A 15,420-nucleotide genomic window follows, 5' to 3' on the forward strand; every position below is an offset into this window, starting at 1 on the left:
CAATCCAAATGACTATGCAGCCATACAACAGCGAATCGAAGCATCGCTCCATCGTCTGCTGAAAATGCACGGCGGCATCACAGCATCCCTGAGGAACACGACGAGGAGTGTAAATTTTGGTGTCCGTAATGTAGGACATTAACTCCTGGCTAAGTTCGTCTAGCGGTAGTTGCCAAAACCCTTTCAGTAGGTCGAACAAGCCAAAATGTTTTTTGCCTCGAGTATGTTCGAGCAATGTAGCCATATGTGGCATCGTGCTGGTGAGTGCCTCGATGAGGTCATTCACGACTCTGTAGTCGCATGTGTGGCGGTACTCATCGCTATTTTCACCGGGCTTACGTACCGGCAGCGCTGGGCTGGCCCAGCGGCTGCTTGGGTTTTCATATACCCAGCCGAGCTCTACGAGCCTGTCGTTGAACTCGCGTAGAAACGCGCGCACCGCGGGACGGTACTGCCGCGGTTTACTTTTGACGGCGCTCGCACCACCTTTGAGTCGAATTTTCAGTGGGTCCACCTTTGCAGGTGGGTCGTTGCCCAACTCGAGCCTCCAGATGTCATGCTTCGGCACTATGGCACGGAGCTACGGCTCCAACCTGCGTGGAAAGCCGTGATTCAGTGCCATGGCCACGAGCTGCTCGAAAGCCCCGCGGAGGTCGTTGTCGGCGCCCGAGGAGGGCAGGCTTGGCAGATCATCCTCTACCTCAAGTTCTTCATCGTCTTTGTCCTCCCCACGCACCGCCAACTGCTCCAGTTGCCGGTCAATATCGATCCCGAGCGACTTTAGTACATGTTGCCCTAAAATAAATTCAGGATCGTCGTCATCGATAATAAGGCACTCTACTGGCTCATGGAGCGAGACGGGCCAGGCCGCTGTATTAAGCAGCAAACATAGGTGGACAGATGTCATGCAGGTAACTTCATGGTCCCCCACAGTTACGTTCACAACTAGGGTCTCAAGAGACCGTACAGTCACTGATGGGTCCAATTGTTGTAGTTGCTCGACATGCTGTCGTCCGACAGCAGTCCGATCCGCGCCGGTGTCAGCGCAGAATGGCACAGACCTTACTCCATTTAGTAGGAGCGACTTCTCTTCGGAGGGCAAACATTCACGCAGACGCTTGAGTCTGGCAACGGTTCGCTTATTTCCGTCGCTAGCTCGCTGTGCGCGAAGCTTGCGGCGTATTTCAGCTTTCTGATCATCGGATGCCTTCAGGCATTCCGATAGCCATTGCATATCGCTGCAGTGGGGGCATGGAGTGGGCGGCACCTTTGGCCGATCTGCAGCTGTTTTCGTAGGCGGCCGTGGGCTCGCGCTACGTGGTTCGCTGGTGAGCCTTGGTTTCTTAATTGGTTGCTTGACAGGGCCCCGTTGGGTTGGACGCTCAGCGATACCATCGCTCCTATCGCGCTTTGTGCGCTTCTGGCTCTGGTGTGCACGCTCCTGGTCCAGTGTCTTCTCTAGCACCAGGTCATGCAGCAGCACTTCGTCTTCCTTCGCTTTGCGCGCCTAAAACAAATTGCACGCTGCACTTCATCGAGTAGAGCCTTGGGCTCTAACGACGCGATCAGAATACGGCAAAGTTGTTGCCTGCCATCAGAACCGGTGAAAACTTGATTCCAATGTGTTCATCGATGATGTCATGACACCGTTTGAAATATTGTATCACTCTTTCGCTCACGTCAGTTTCAGACATGTCCATGCGCAATTGTTCACGCATTTCCGCGTCGATGTCCGGGACCTCGTTATTTTTCACACTGGCGATAATTGTAGTGGGCCTACTTTGGCTCACTACTTTAGCTTACACGTTGCGCTTCGTGTATGAGGAAGCGTAAGTACTTAGTAATTACTTGAGTTAATTATATTTGAATACACATATATAAGTTAAATCAGATAGGATTCCAAGTGACTTAGATTAGGTAAAATGAGAACTGTATTGTTTGTAAATTGATCTTCCTCCAAAATCTGCTAAAACTGTTTATCATCTATGAAAGGGTTGACAGCGGCTGGCTGTCAGAGCCCCGCCAATATGCACGTCTCTAATTGGTAGAAAGATGCTGCTTTCTACCAATAGGATCTTTGGGTAGGTGTGGACCACTCATTGTAGTGGCCCACTTCAATGTATCCATTGGTGTGCCTTACACCAAGGTGAGGAAGTATCTAAAACTTTTAACAGATATCCTATCTGTTAAATTCACAAGTGGCTTGTAGTCACTTGTACGTGTAACCCCGTTACACGATCGCTCGATCACCGAGTTTTGGATCCGTTCGCTTTGTTTTGGGTACATGTGCGTAGCACGTCGTACCCCAAATTTGCAATGCCAGACCATTTGGTTTCTTACAGTACAGTAGCTCATACGGGGTCTCCATCCCTAGTCTAGCCATCGGTAGGCGGTTGGTGACATCTACAATATAATTTAGGCTTCTGACCACCACTTTGCAGGCATATTTGCTCCTCTAAGTGCACAGCGAACTCCAGCCATCATCGTCTGGTGCGCTCGCTCTGCAATGTCATTTTCTTCTTGGGATTCGGCATTTGAACTTTGAAAATCTAAACCGAGTGTAGAACATAATTTAGATACTTCTGTATTCAGGAATTCAGTACCTCCGTCAGTTCTAATTCTTTTGACCTTAAACGGAAATTGGACTGACAGATTTTTCAATAAGTCTCGTATCTTACCGGGAGCTTCCTTTAGCGATTTCACAACAAAGTACGACTTATAAGCTGTAGCATCACCTACAACAGACAAAGCATAGTGGTAACCAAATGAACCATACAATCCACTCACCCTTAACTTTCCAGTAGAGTCCATATGGAGAGTGTGGAGTGGCTCAGTGGCCTTAACTCCCACCATGTTCTTATAGGACATTCTGCGATCTTTCATTTGTGCGCATGTCTTACAAAAGAAATGTACCGACTTAAGGTCAGAGTAGGAAAGTTTTGGCAATCCTACTATCTTTTCGTTACTTATCGTTTTAATGAGACGTTCTTTACCAACATTGCCGAGTCGTTAGTGCCATTATTTCAACGTGTAGCCAAATTTACTGCTTTGGACAGCAACAACGTTCGTTCGGACTGGTTTAACGTTTGGTAAGTAATATACTTCGCCTATGGTCACTGCTGCAAACAATAGCTTGAAGTCTTTTCCTAAGAAAAACAGGAAATCTCCAGATTTCGACTGAAAGTGCCTGTAACCTTGCTCAGCCAAATAGCATGCACTCAGTAAATTACTATCGCATTTCCGGTCGTACGAAATATCGCTTAAACTTAACGCACTCAAATATCCTTCAGGGTTTAAAACGTTAAGTTTTATTGATCCCTTATGTGCACTATGTGAAACGGTACCATTACCGTAGGTGAAGATGTGGCCCTGACCAGGCTGCAGGCTTCCCGTAAACCAGCTTCGGTCTGGGTTATTCCTCGGCCTGCACCGGTACAACGTTCAACGACCCACATATCACTCGTTAACTTTAGGTTCCGTAAATAACTCAAATAAGACGAATAGCGCTTACGTACCATAGCTTCGAATTCGTCCATATCCGTTGGCAGCGGCGACTTAGCTGAGTTGCCGTCGTCCTCGCAATTTCCAGGATCCAGGCTTCGGAGATCTGGTCCTCCTCGGCCTTCTCGAGGGCGGTTTTTCCGTCTCTGTCGAGCGCTTCTCTCCGTCGACTACCACCGCCTTGATGGTGTTGATCGCAGCCTTCCTCGCTTTCTTAGCGCCCGGGGCCGTCTTTATGTTAGTCCGGAAAAGAGGCCCGCCCTGGCGGTTCGGGTCCCTGTCGGCCGCTTTCGTGGGGCAGTCCGGCTTAAAGTGCCCCACCTCGAAGCAGTAGAAGCATGTTTTTTCTCCTTCAATTCCGGTGGGTTTTCGCTTCTGTCCAGGCTTGGCCCGGACACTGTCGATGGGCGTACATTGGCCCTTGTCCATAAGGCCCACCTCTCTTTTGGACTTGTCGCCGAAAATTCGGCGCAAAGCTCCCTCCACCTTGTCCATCGTGAAGTCCTCATTGGACATCGAAATCGACGAGGCCCAGAACTCGCTCGGCAGTTGGGACAGCACTTCCACGCAAAGCCAGAACTCCGTCACCAGGTCCTGGTCAAAAAGCTTGCGCGTCTTCCTGTTAATTTCGTTCCTTCCCTTCTTAAGTTGCGCGAATAGGGTTCTTAGGTCGTGCCAGGGGCTGCATGTCAACTTAGTCAAAGACCGTGTTAACTCAATGAGGCCGGCAACGTCCCCTTGACCAAAATCCTTCTCGAGGAGCCGGATCACCTCACATGGGTCTATTGCGGACACCACGTCCGGCAGTGTCGACAGAAAGAAATTGGGCAGAACCTGATTGAGCAGGTTGTGCAAGCCGCCCCTCCCTCTCTTCCAGTGCACCACGTCCCACCTCATCCTGAGCGCCTCTTGCTCAGGAGTTTTGGTGGTCGGTGACACTGGCTTCTCCGGATTGCTCCGCAGGAAGTCGGCCATGAGTACCAGCGCCTCAGGCTGCCGCTTGTCAACAGCTTGTCCTTCCACATAGTGTAGGACTTGCCGTTGAATCTCTCAAGGCCGCCGCCAGTCTTAGCCTCGGTAGCCGTCATCGTACTTGAGATGTTACGTGCAATAGTTGTAGGTTGTGTAGTTGGCCGTCAGTTTGGAAGTGATTGCAAATAAATCGCCTGGTTCCCTCACATCCCTCGGCTTATCATTGCTGCCAGCGTAGCGCTGGCTTCTTTCCTACGGTTGAATGGCCCATAGTTGCCCTTTGTATTATCCAATCAGACCATATAAAATAGATCAAAGTGGCCTATCATATCTCCTTATTTTACCATACTAAGGTCAAGTCAATTTGGCGCAACAAATCTACAGTGCAACCACGCGCCATCCCGCCCCCAACGCCAACCACAAGCTAGTCAAGCGTGTCGCCTTGACGATGATGTACTTAGCTCGGGGCGGCAGGATGAACGGTGGCCGTGGTGGTTGGCGGTGCACACTTGGACCAGCCACAGCACATGTGCCAGTCGTGGCCAAGCATCTCAACTATTAACCTAACCCCCGGTTCATTGGCACTCGTTCTTCACTTGGACCAGGGCCTCAATACTGTACGTCTGTGCTCGACTGCGTTTTGAAATGCTTGGTCGGTAGTACTACGTATAGTATTTTGGGTGAAAAATGAATGACAAACCTCTATACAATATTTAACGTTAGGGAGTTGGGAGATTCCTATCTAACTACCACCTCGCCCTGCACCTGGTTCTCGGCTGGATCAAGGTTGTTGCTTGAAGTACTTTAGTAACGACGCCCACGACCACCGCTGCCGCCCCGGCTCCGGCCGCCGCGGCCACCACCACGACCGGAGCCGCGACCTCCACGGCCCCCACCGAAGCTCTGCTGACGCATCTGGTATGCGGACTGCTGCAGCTTTGGCATCGTCTTCGGGATCGAATACGGGCAGTTCATACCGCCCTCCTCAATCAGTTTCTCCACAAGCTCCAGGCCAGCGATAGGCAGGTCGAAGCACGCACCCATAGAGTCCTCCGTCAAAGTCATCTGCTTAATGTCGTTCGCGAAGTTCTCGGGGATGTCACGGTTCACAGCGTTCCATACGTAGCCCTTCGCGCGGATGAAGTTAGAGCTCGTGAACAGCACGGTCACGTAGTCGGGCACTCCAGACATGAGCGACGTGCGACGCGGCGGCTTCGTGTGGCCCGTGATGCACGCCAACGCAGCAGCGAGACACTTCTCAGGTTCCATTTGTCCCAGCAGCTCGCTAGCCTGCTCCTGGAAGATTTCAATCATGGACGGGTCGACGTTGTTGATCTCAGTCAGAGCCTTGGCGGCAGACGCCTTGATCAGGTCCTCCTGGTCAGGGGGGCCCTTCATGATGAACTTGTTGCCAATCTTGCGCTCGATCTGGTTGAGCTGGTCGCGCTGACGGTTGGTGTACAGTGTGATACAGATACCCTTCTTACCAGCACGGCCCGTACGACCGGAACGGTGCACGTACGTGTCGACATCGGCCATACCTGTCATCTTGCGAGGAGGCTCCGAGTTGATCACGAGGTCGACGTTCATGTCCAGACCACGGGCGGCAACGTCCGTGGCAATCAGCAGACGCAGACGACCCTCGCGGAAGGCCTTCATGGTGGTTTCACGCTGCTCCTGGGCAATGTCACCGTGCAGCACCTGGCAGTCCGTCTTGATCTCGGGGTGCACAGCAAGCTCGTTACAGTCCTTCTTCGTCTCAGCGAAAATGATCGTGCGCGAGTCCTTCTTGGCGTAGACACCGAGCAGGTTGGCCAGCAGCGTGGGGCGTCCCTGCCAGTGGCACGGGATGGCAATGTGCTGCACGTCCGTAGAGGCCTGGTCGTCGGAGTCCTTCACTAGGTTGACGTACTCGCGGTCCTTCTGCATGTACTTGTCGGCGACATCCTTCACCCACTTGGGGATGGTGGCCGAGAAAAGCAGCGTCTGGCGCCTGCCGGAGCTCTGGTTCTCGACTTGCTCCATGGCCGTGAAAACCTTCTGCACGTCCTCACGGAAGCCCATCTCCAGCATCGTGTCGGCCTCGTCCAGGATCAGGAACTCGCAGTTGTGCAGACGCAGGTTGCCGCGGTCAATGTGGTCGATCACGCGGCCAGTGGTGCCCACGAGGATGTCCACGCCGCTGCGGAAGGCGTTGTTCTGCGACTGGTAGGACGCGCCGCCGTAGATGCAGACGGTGGCGAGCTGCGGCGCCGACTGCTCGAACTCGGTGGCCACCTGCTTGGCCAGCTCGCGCGTGGGGGCCATGCACACCACGCGGGGCGCGCGGCCGCGCGAGCGTGGGCGCTTGTCCTTGAGTAGCAGCTCGATCACGGGCAGCGCGAAGGCCAGCGTCTTGCCCATGCCCGTGCGCGCGCGGCCCATGAGGTCCTTGCCGGCCATGATCTTGTCGAAGGTCATGGCCTGGATGGGGAACAGCGTGTGGATGCCGCGCGCCTTGAGGTTGGCCACAGTGTCGGCGCAGATGTCGAAGCTCTCGAGCGGTGGGTTCTCCTGGCCTCCCACGTGCGTGGCGTTCTCGTTCTCGGCCTTGGGCTTCTTGGCGGCGGGCGCCTCCACCTCGCTGTCCTCGGAGATCTCGGGCGACGTGGCGTCCGCGCTGTCGTCGTCCTCGTCGTCGTCGCGCGTGCGCTTCTTGCTCTTCTTCTCCTTCTTGTCCTTCTTCTCCTTCTTGACCTTCTTCTCCTTCTTGACGCCGGCCGCCTCGGCCTCCAGCTTGGCCGCCTTCTTGGCCAGCTTGGCCAGCTTCTTGGCCGCCTTCTCCTCCTTCGAGAGCACGGGCTTCGAGTCGTCGGACGCCATGGCTAGAGCTGCAGTGCGGAGGTGTTCAATGGGCGTTCGGGCCGTCGGAGACGCGAGCGGAAAGTGAGACTGACTGACCGACTGACTGAGGGGAAGCAGGGCCAGTCAAAAGGCCGCTGACGTTTGAACGCAAACGATTGGCTCGCGCTCGAATCTTGCGTTTCCGCCTAAGTACGCTTCATTTTGGGTGTGCCACACGAGATTAGGACGTTTCTTCAGCGGCCCATCGGGCGACAGATAGATAGCGGCCCGTCTTGGCGTGCTCCCCCTCCGATGGCCGACCACCCTGGCTTCTCGCTGAGCGACAGCTCGGCCACGTGGCCGTCCGCCGGCGTCCACGACGGCAAGCGGCCGCCGCTGCCCACGTCCTTCCGGCCGGAGAAGCGCGGCCGCGCGGCCAACGACTCGGCCGCGCCAAGTAGCAGCAGCAACAGCAACAGCTCCAGCGCCAGTCCCGGCGGCGGCCCGCCGCCCTCGGCCGCGGCCACGGACGGCCCGACGTCCCCCGGCTCGGCCGGCCACCTGCCGCACCTGGCCAGCTGGAAGTCCACGGCGTCGTCCACCGACGGCGACGTGAACACGGGCACGTACACGCGCGTGCACCTGCGCGTGAAGGCGCAGAGCCGCCTGGGCGAGACCGTGCACTGCTCGGGCTCGTCCTTCGTCATGGGCCACTTCAACCCGAACGAGAGCATGACGCTCGTGACCACGCCCGAGGACTACCCGTACTGGAGCACGGTCAAGCCCATGATCCTGCCCCGGGGCGTGCCCCACCAGTACATGTACGCGCTCTTCTCGGGCGGCGTCTTCAGCTCGTGGGAGCAGATCGAGTGCGAGCGCGTGCTCGTGCCCGAGGGCCGCGAGATGCTCGTGGTGGAGGAGTACGGAGACTTCGACCAGGACATGGAGCTCGTCCCCACGGGCGAGCGCAGCGACCGCGCGCTCGTCTACGAGCGCCGCAGGGACGAGGCCCCCTCGACCCCCAGGCAGAGCAACGCGTCCGAGGACATGGCGGACGTGGCCGAGGAAGACGAGGCCAAGCAGGACGCGGACACGGACACGGACAAGGACAAGGACAAGGACGCCGCCGCTAGGCTGGCCGCCAGAGTCGCGCTCGACAAGGACGACGTCGACCTCAAGTCCCCGCGCAGCAGCGTCACGGGCTCTCCGAGCCAGAGGTTCCGCCAGACCAGCAAGCTCCAGAGCAGGTACAAGAGGTACATGCCGTCCAGCTACCACCCGTCGCCCGACGCCATGCTCTTCCTGGTGTGCTACCACCTGCCCGTGAAGCTCACCAAGTCGGCGGAGGACGGGTCCTGGTCCGTGCAGTGGAACCGCGACAGCCTGATCTCCAGGAGCGAGAACAGCATTGCAGAGAGCATGAACACCACGTGGGTGGGCTGCGTCACGTACCACGCGCGCATGGACCAGGAGGAGCTCTCGGAGGACGACAAGAGCGAGATCACGGCCATCCTGGCGGACATGAACTGCATCCCCGTGTTTATTGACCGCCAGCTGGCTGCGAACCACCATGGCGGATACTGCAAAAGCAAGCTGTGGCCCATGTTCCACAATGTCGATATTCTCGATATTTACTACGCGATTTGGGACCGAGCGGAGGTGATTGAGTGGAAAGAGGAACGCAACAATGGCGAGTGGTGGGACGCGTACCAGAAGGTGAACAGGTTGCTGGCTGACCGGGTTGGCGAGTTGTGCAAGGAAAACGACACAGTGTGGGTGCACGACTATCACCTGTTGTTATTCCCGTCGTACTTGGCTAACACATGCAGGAGCGAAAACCGCAAGCGACCCAAGATGGTGTTTTTCTTGCACGTGCCTTTCCCTACGTCCGAGGTGTTCCGAGAGCTCTCGCACGGCACGCAATTGCTGGAGGGCGTGCTGGATGTGGATATTGTGGGTTTTCACTCTTTCGATCACGCGCGTCACTTCCTTAATGCGTGCAAACGGTTCCTCGGCCTCACGTACCAGTCTAGGCGCGGTGGAAACCTGGGTGTTGACTACCGCGGTCGCAACGTGGTTATTACGATTAGCCACGTGGGTATCGAAACAACACTCATCCGTGAGGTTATCGAAAGTCCAGAAGTGCAAGAAATGGCGCGTAAGCTTCGCGAAAAGCATGCTGGCAAGGTTCTCATTGCCGGCGTAGATGTTTGCCAGCGGCTAAGCGGTATCCCGCTTAAAATGCTGGCGTTCGAGCAGTTCTTCAGCAACTGCCCGTCGTGGAAAGATAAACTCGTATTTGTGGAGCGTGCGACCCTGACACAAACTCGACTGGGTGATCAGAATTACAGCAGCAACGAGATCCGGAAGCTGGTTGATCGAATTACCAAGGCGCACGGCCCCGAGTGTATTGATTACGAGGAATCGCCTTCCCCACTGACTATAGAGGAACGGCTAGCGCTGTGGCTCGCCAGCGATATTTTAATGGTCACGTCCATCCGCGAGGGACTAAACCTGAAGCCCCTGGAGTTTGTGTTTGCGAAGGGTGTAAACCCGTCTAATCGGCCAGGCGTGGTTATTCTGAGCGAATTTTCTGCTTGCTGTTGCGTCCTTAATGGCGCAGTGCGTGTCAATCCGTGGAACATTACAGGGCTCGTGAACTCACTGGACCATGCATTGACGATGAGCGATGAGGAACGGCTAGGCCGTCGCGCTCGAGATTTACCGTACATCACTAACCAGCCTGCTGCGAACTGGACGAAACAGGTGCTGTCTGTGCTGCATGAGGCGACGGACAATGCTGAGGGTGACGAGGAATACACGAACATGGAGTATATGGACATGGAAATTGGTCGGTCACACGTAATGCGCGTGGGTGATCGGTCTGATTTCAAGCAGCTAAACATCAACAGGGTCATGGAGGCGTACATGCAGTCCAAGCGTCGCGTGTTCTTGCTAGATTACGGTGGTACTATCATCGCTCGTGAAAATATTGCGATGTATGTGAAGAAAGATTTCACGGCTGTGACAGGCAAGCGACCTTCGCCACGCATGATGGACGCTCTGACACACTTGAGCAATGACCCGCGTAACACGGTATTCGTGGTCAGTGGCGTGACCAAGTCGGATCTAACTGCATCGCTTGGACACATTCGCGGCCTTGGCCTCGTGTCGGACAATGGTGCGCTTTATTCGTGGGCTCGGTCCATTGACATCGATAATGCGGGTGATACCACGATGCAGGATGACAGCAACCCAAGCGACCGCCACTGGCACCAGCACAGCTTCAAGTTCGACTGGCGCCCGGTCCGTGAGGCAGTGGATCCAATCTTGAGAGTTTATTGCACGCGCACGAACGGCAGCGTGCTTCGTTATGCGCAGCAAAGTATTGCTTGGAACTTCCGCTCCACGGATCCCGAGTGGGGGCTGCTGCAGGCCAACTCGTTGCAGAATGACCTGGAGGAAGTGATCCGTGACCTGCCGGTCAATGTTATTCGCAAGAAGGGTTTGCTGGAGATTGTGCCGGAGGGTCTCAACAAGGGCGTGGTGGCTCGACAGATCTTGACGCAAGACGCGAGCATTAGCCACGGGCACCCGGACTTCCTGTTCTGTATCGGCGATGACACCACGGACGAGAGCATGTTCAAAGCTATTTACGACTATTACGCGGAACGCACGGAGGAGAGCGTGCACGGGCGAGCTGGAAACGGTACTTTCGAGGACTTCCTCGCAGCGGGCGATGAGGGTCCGCTTCACCACGTGTTCACTTGCACAGTGGGCAAGAAGCCCAGCAACGCGCACCTGTACGTCAACAACGTGGACGAAGTCGAGCAGCTCCTGCAGGCGTTGGGCAAGGCGTCGGGCCCGGTGAGTGATGCGTCCATGAGCGGCTAGGAGTGGATGGAAACTAACCATCGACCTCTGCTTGCATTCATAGGCCGAAGATTCGCCGACGAACTGTTAATCCAGCTAAGATTATTGGGAGGTTCATGCACAGACATTGCAAGGACGCGAAGGTAGAACCGGAAGAGGATGTAAGAGGTTCAGATGAAAGCGGTAATATCAGCAGCATGGACGACGAGCCATCCGTCCCATTGAAATTATGTCGATTTGGGGATGCAGAAGCCTGAGCATTCAAAGCAATCTACTCTATCTATCGACCTACGTACTTGTCTTCGCCTTCCTCAAGCTGTACGCTTTTGGTCACTTCAACGACACTAAAATAGTGTATTTAGTCCAATTTGGTCCGACCAAAATGTAAAATGACACAGGATCGCAATTTGAACAATGGAACCGTCGGAGCAGCAGATGGAAGTGGACGACGCCTGCGAGGAGGAGGAGGAAGTGGAGATCTTCTCGACCGAAGCTGCCGCCTCCATCTACTCGCCGGCGCCCTCCAGCGACAGGGCGTCGCTGCTGCCGCCGGCCACGCGCCGCTGCGTGTCCAAGGAGATGCTGGAGCAGATGCCGACGCTCAATATCAACGTCCGTAGGCTGCAAAAATGGTCGTCACTTTTCACTGACCAAAGACTATTTTTTGTGTATTGTGGCGTATTTTAGACCCGGTACCACGAAGTGGTCGTGTCCAAGCCGTTCGGGTGCTTCCACCTGATGCAGCTCATCGAAAAGTCCATCCAGGTGGGGGCGCTCTTCTCGCCCAAGCTCTTCGTGCCCAAGGAGATCTGGCAGCAAGACCGGGCCAAGCTGGCGGGCGTGCCTCTCAAAGTTGAAGTGTTCCACCAGCTCAAGCAGGGCCTCGAGAAGACCAGTGTCCGTTGTTGAAGAAGACCATTTTGCTGTCTAGAACACAAAAAGCAGAGCTTGACGGAGAGTTTGTGTCTTTTTGTGTCGCGCAGCATGCGCTGCCGTTGTCCTCGGACACGGCCAAAGCAGCGTTCACCAAGGAGCTGGACGCATTGCTGGAGTTCGCACGACAGGAGCGCGTGCACTTGACCCGGTCGTTCCCATTCCTGCCGCAGGACAAGAGCTCGGCTGCACCGCAGCTGACACGCAGCAGCGGCGTGAGTATTGCTTTTTGTGTGTATGGGAGGTTGGGGAGCTTATGAGTTCTGTGTTGTCCAGGCCGAAGAGGGCCATGCAGACGCTCACTCGTCTGGAATCGGGAAGCTGACGAACCTAGCCTTCGGGTTTGGTCGGATGGTCAAGAAGCAGGCCATCGCTGCTGTGGAACGCGTCGGCGCTGCACCGTCAGTTTCAGTGTACGTCTGTGAGGTTGGATGGAGGTGCTTGGGTTGTTGCAGTGAGCTCAAGCTTATGCCCCGAATTATTTTTTTCAGACCCATCGATGAACTAGACGAGTACGCGGCGGTGCTCTGCATGTTCTTCAACTCCACGCGGGGCATCGGTACGTGACGTGTAGTGCTTGTCAACATCTCCAAGGCTAACTCGTCTGGCGAATGGACTCATGTCGACAGAAAATCTCCTTGGACTGCGGGCTGACGCTGACGGAACGCAAGAGCAAGTGAACGATCCGAACGCTGAAGCTGAAGCTGAGCGCACGCAGCTGGACCCCGCCACTTTAAAGAAACTGGAGGATCTCGGTAAGTCTCACTTGTCTATTCTCATGTATGGCAATTTCTTCAAGCTGAGATCTTCATTTTTCTGTGTTTGAAAAGCTGTCTTTCTGGACGAAGTCGTCATTGAGCTTGTGATGCGCGACGTTCATAGTCTATTGGAGGTGTATCTGCGACGGTTGACGCGTCAGTTTGGTGAGTTTACAGTGGAGCAGGCAGTGCTAAAGAGGCACCCGTCCGTGTCAGCGTAAGGAGTGGTGAAAGATTGAACACATTTTCAACACAGTTCAAGGGATGCGGTTCACACTGCACTAGGAAGAAGGGGTATGCATGAGCTACAAGTTGAGGCAATACAATGGCAATAGGTGGAAGGGGTCTACCGGTTCTTCTGTCATCTTCAAGCAGTCAGAAACTACTCACGAAATGTTACAGCGTCTAGGCGCTTCCATCTCGTTACTTCTGCAGCCAGCGCAGCGTCGAGACCTTGTTGTTGAACCACCTTGCTTGGCAGAAACTTGATGAGTTCCTCCATTTTCTGGGATTACGCTTTCCTGAACGCCGCAACAACCATTTCCGCTGGAATGCGCTGCTCATCATACAGTGCCGTTAAGACATCACTCTCCACGAACGAGGAAGTCGCGACGATGGCCTCACGGGTCACCTCGACAGAAATCCGAGCATCACCACGCAGTATTTCCACTATATTGCTCGAGAACCACAGAAGCCTAGAAGACGCGGCATTTGCAGAAAGGAAACACGGTATCGTGCCCTCGAAGGCTTTCATTCCCAAACCTTCACCGGGCAGTGGTGAAGAGTGGCAACCATGAGAGACTCTGCCGCCGTACTGCACGACAACTTCCCCGTGCTGGCCAGCGCCCTGATGGTGTGCCGCACGTGTCTGGCGCTTGACGCGGACTCGCTCGCACACATCGTGCGCCTTCTGGACATGTACTTGAACCCCTTCTCGCGCAGCTGGAGCGTGCGCCGAGCGTGTGAACTCGGTCTCCCAAGACGAGCAATCGAGTACCTTGCAGCTCGTGACCCGCACTGGGTGGACGGCTACGACATTGGCGCTCTGGCGTCCAAGGGTGGATTCGTGCACGTGTTGCAGTGGGCCCTTGACTGCTACCCCTCGCGCATCGCCTGGGACAATGGTTACACTGGCTACGACCGGATCACGCTCATGGACGTCGCCGCCCAGCACGGACACCTTCCGGTGCTCCAGTGGTTTCATGAGAACCGGAGCGAGGGCTGCTCACATCGAGCCATGGACTACGCGGCAGGCAACGGCCGGCTCGACATCGTGTGGTGGCTTGAGGAGCACTACACCGGAAGCTGCAGCACCCGCGCAATGGACGACGCCGCTACCAACGGCCACCTCGAGGTGGTCAAGTGGCTGCACTTGAACCACCATGAAGGGTGCACCAAGTACGCCATGAACGGTGCCGCCCAGAATGGCCATTTGGCGGTGTTGGAGTGGCTTCACGCCAACCGGAGCGAGGGTTATGCTCCTTCCGAAGGCGTCATGGACTCTGTGGCTGCGTGTGGCCATCTCGACGTGCGTAAATGGTTTCACGACAACACCAGCAAGTCGTGCTCGCCGAACGCAATGCTCTGGGCGGCCGCACGCGGTCACCTTGATGTGGTTCGCTTCCTCCACGAGAACCGGTCTCACGAATGCCCCAGTATCAGCGGCGCCATGCGTTTGGCCGCGATGCATGGGCACCTGGAAACCGTGCAGTGGTTGTACGCGAATTGCGTCGGCGGTCGCGTCGGAGTTGCTTTGAGGCATGCGGCCCAGTACGGTCACCTCGACGTCGTCAAGTGGCTGTGTGGCGTGGCCCACGAGCAACGCAGAGGCGACGCGTGCTTCCGCGAGGTCGCGGAAATCGCACGTAGGTCCTGGCGCCTGGAGGTGGCGGAGTATCTGGAGCGATCGATCAAGCGCAAGCGTCTGCAATAGGCCACGGGTGATGCAGAATCAATGTGGGTTTTCCAAAGCAGAAAGCTACGAAGAATGGCAATGTACGTGGAGTTTTTGAACGGGACATGTCTTTTTGAATGCGCTCCTCGCTGTGCTTCTAGCCAGAGTGGGGATCCCCCAATGGCTTTCGAATCATCCGCACGATCTCTGCGGTGGAAGGGGCGAGGTCATTCATCCGTGAATCTGCGCTGGAAGAACGAGATCGTGTACCTGTGAGTATGTCTGAAGACTAGTCTCCCCGTAATGACCGTAGTGGCCTGCCGCGAGAGTCTATTCAAGCGCAACGCGACGTCGCTTCCTAGCTCATCGACGCGTTCCTGAACCCTCTGTCAACCTCCCGCTGCAGTGTCGAAGGAAGCTCTCGAATACGCTGCTGACCGTGATCTACGCTGGACGAGCGGGGTGTACAACAGCTAGGACCTGGCCACGGCCGCTGTCATTCGAGGCTTCGTTCGCGTGCTGGAGTGGCTGAACGAGTGTCACCCTAACCGGACGCTGTGGGGTGAAGGGCGAGACGATCCGAGTGAACACCGACGCTTTTTGATTGACACGGACAACCACCGTTGGTGGTGCCGTGGTTGCATGCGAACAGAGGCGAAGGGTGCA

The 15,420-nt window shown here is 55.7% G+C and overlaps 4 protein-coding genes across 4 annotated transcripts in view; 3 read left to right on the forward strand and 1 right to left on the reverse strand.

The window, feature by feature from the left end:
* Positions 1–7,335, reverse strand: part of IUM83_06480 (DEAD/DEAH box RNA helicase) — a gene marked incomplete at both ends in the record, with an annotated part of 37,940 nt that extends 30,605 nt beyond the window's left edge. The window contains 4 exons of the mRNA XM_067930691.1: positions 3,351–3,424; positions 3,516–3,622; positions 3,679–4,517; positions 5,370–7,335. Coding sequence (XP_067789676.1) covers positions 3,351–3,424; positions 3,516–3,622; positions 3,679–4,517; positions 5,370–7,335 — 2,986 coding nt within the window. The remainder of the gene's footprint in view (positions 1–3,350; positions 3,425–3,515; positions 3,623–3,678; positions 4,518–5,369) is intronic.
* A 273-nt stretch (positions 7,336–7,608) lies between these two features.
* Positions 7,609–11,260, forward strand: IUM83_06481 (trehalose-phosphatase; the record flags this gene model as incomplete). The annotated part of the gene is made up of 2 exons (XM_067930692.1): positions 7,609–11,163; positions 11,234–11,260. 2 exons carry the CDS (start codon positions 7,609–7,611, stop codon positions 11,258–11,260), a joined length of 3,582 nt encoding a protein of 1,193 aa, XP_067789677.1.
* Positions 11,261–11,583: 323 nt separating this feature from the next.
* Positions 11,584–13,081, forward strand: IUM83_06482 (uncharacterized protein; the record flags this gene model as incomplete). The annotated part of the gene is made up of 7 exons (XM_067930693.1): positions 11,584–11,781; positions 11,857–12,066; positions 12,153–12,317; positions 12,379–12,515; positions 12,594–12,661; positions 12,732–12,857; positions 12,933–13,081. 7 exons carry the CDS (start codon positions 11,584–11,586, stop codon positions 13,079–13,081), a joined length of 1,053 nt encoding a protein of 350 aa, XP_067789612.1.
* Positions 13,082–13,653: 572 nt separating this feature from the next.
* IUM83_06483 (uncharacterized protein) lies at positions 13,654–14,793 on the forward strand (the record flags this gene model as incomplete). The annotated part of the gene is made up of 1 exon (XM_067930694.1): positions 13,654–14,793. One exon carries the CDS (start codon positions 13,654–13,656, stop codon positions 14,791–14,793), a length of 1,140 nt encoding a protein of 379 aa, XP_067789613.1.
* Between the last annotated feature and the right edge of the window lie 627 nt (positions 14,794–15,420).

The sequence above is a fragment of the Phytophthora cinnamomi genome (genome assembly GCF_018691715.1).
Source record: "Phytophthora cinnamomi strain GKB4 chromosome Unknown Contig50, whole genome shotgun sequence".
Lineage (NCBI taxonomy): Eukaryota > Oomycota > Peronosporomycetes > Peronosporales > Peronosporaceae > Phytophthora > Phytophthora cinnamomi.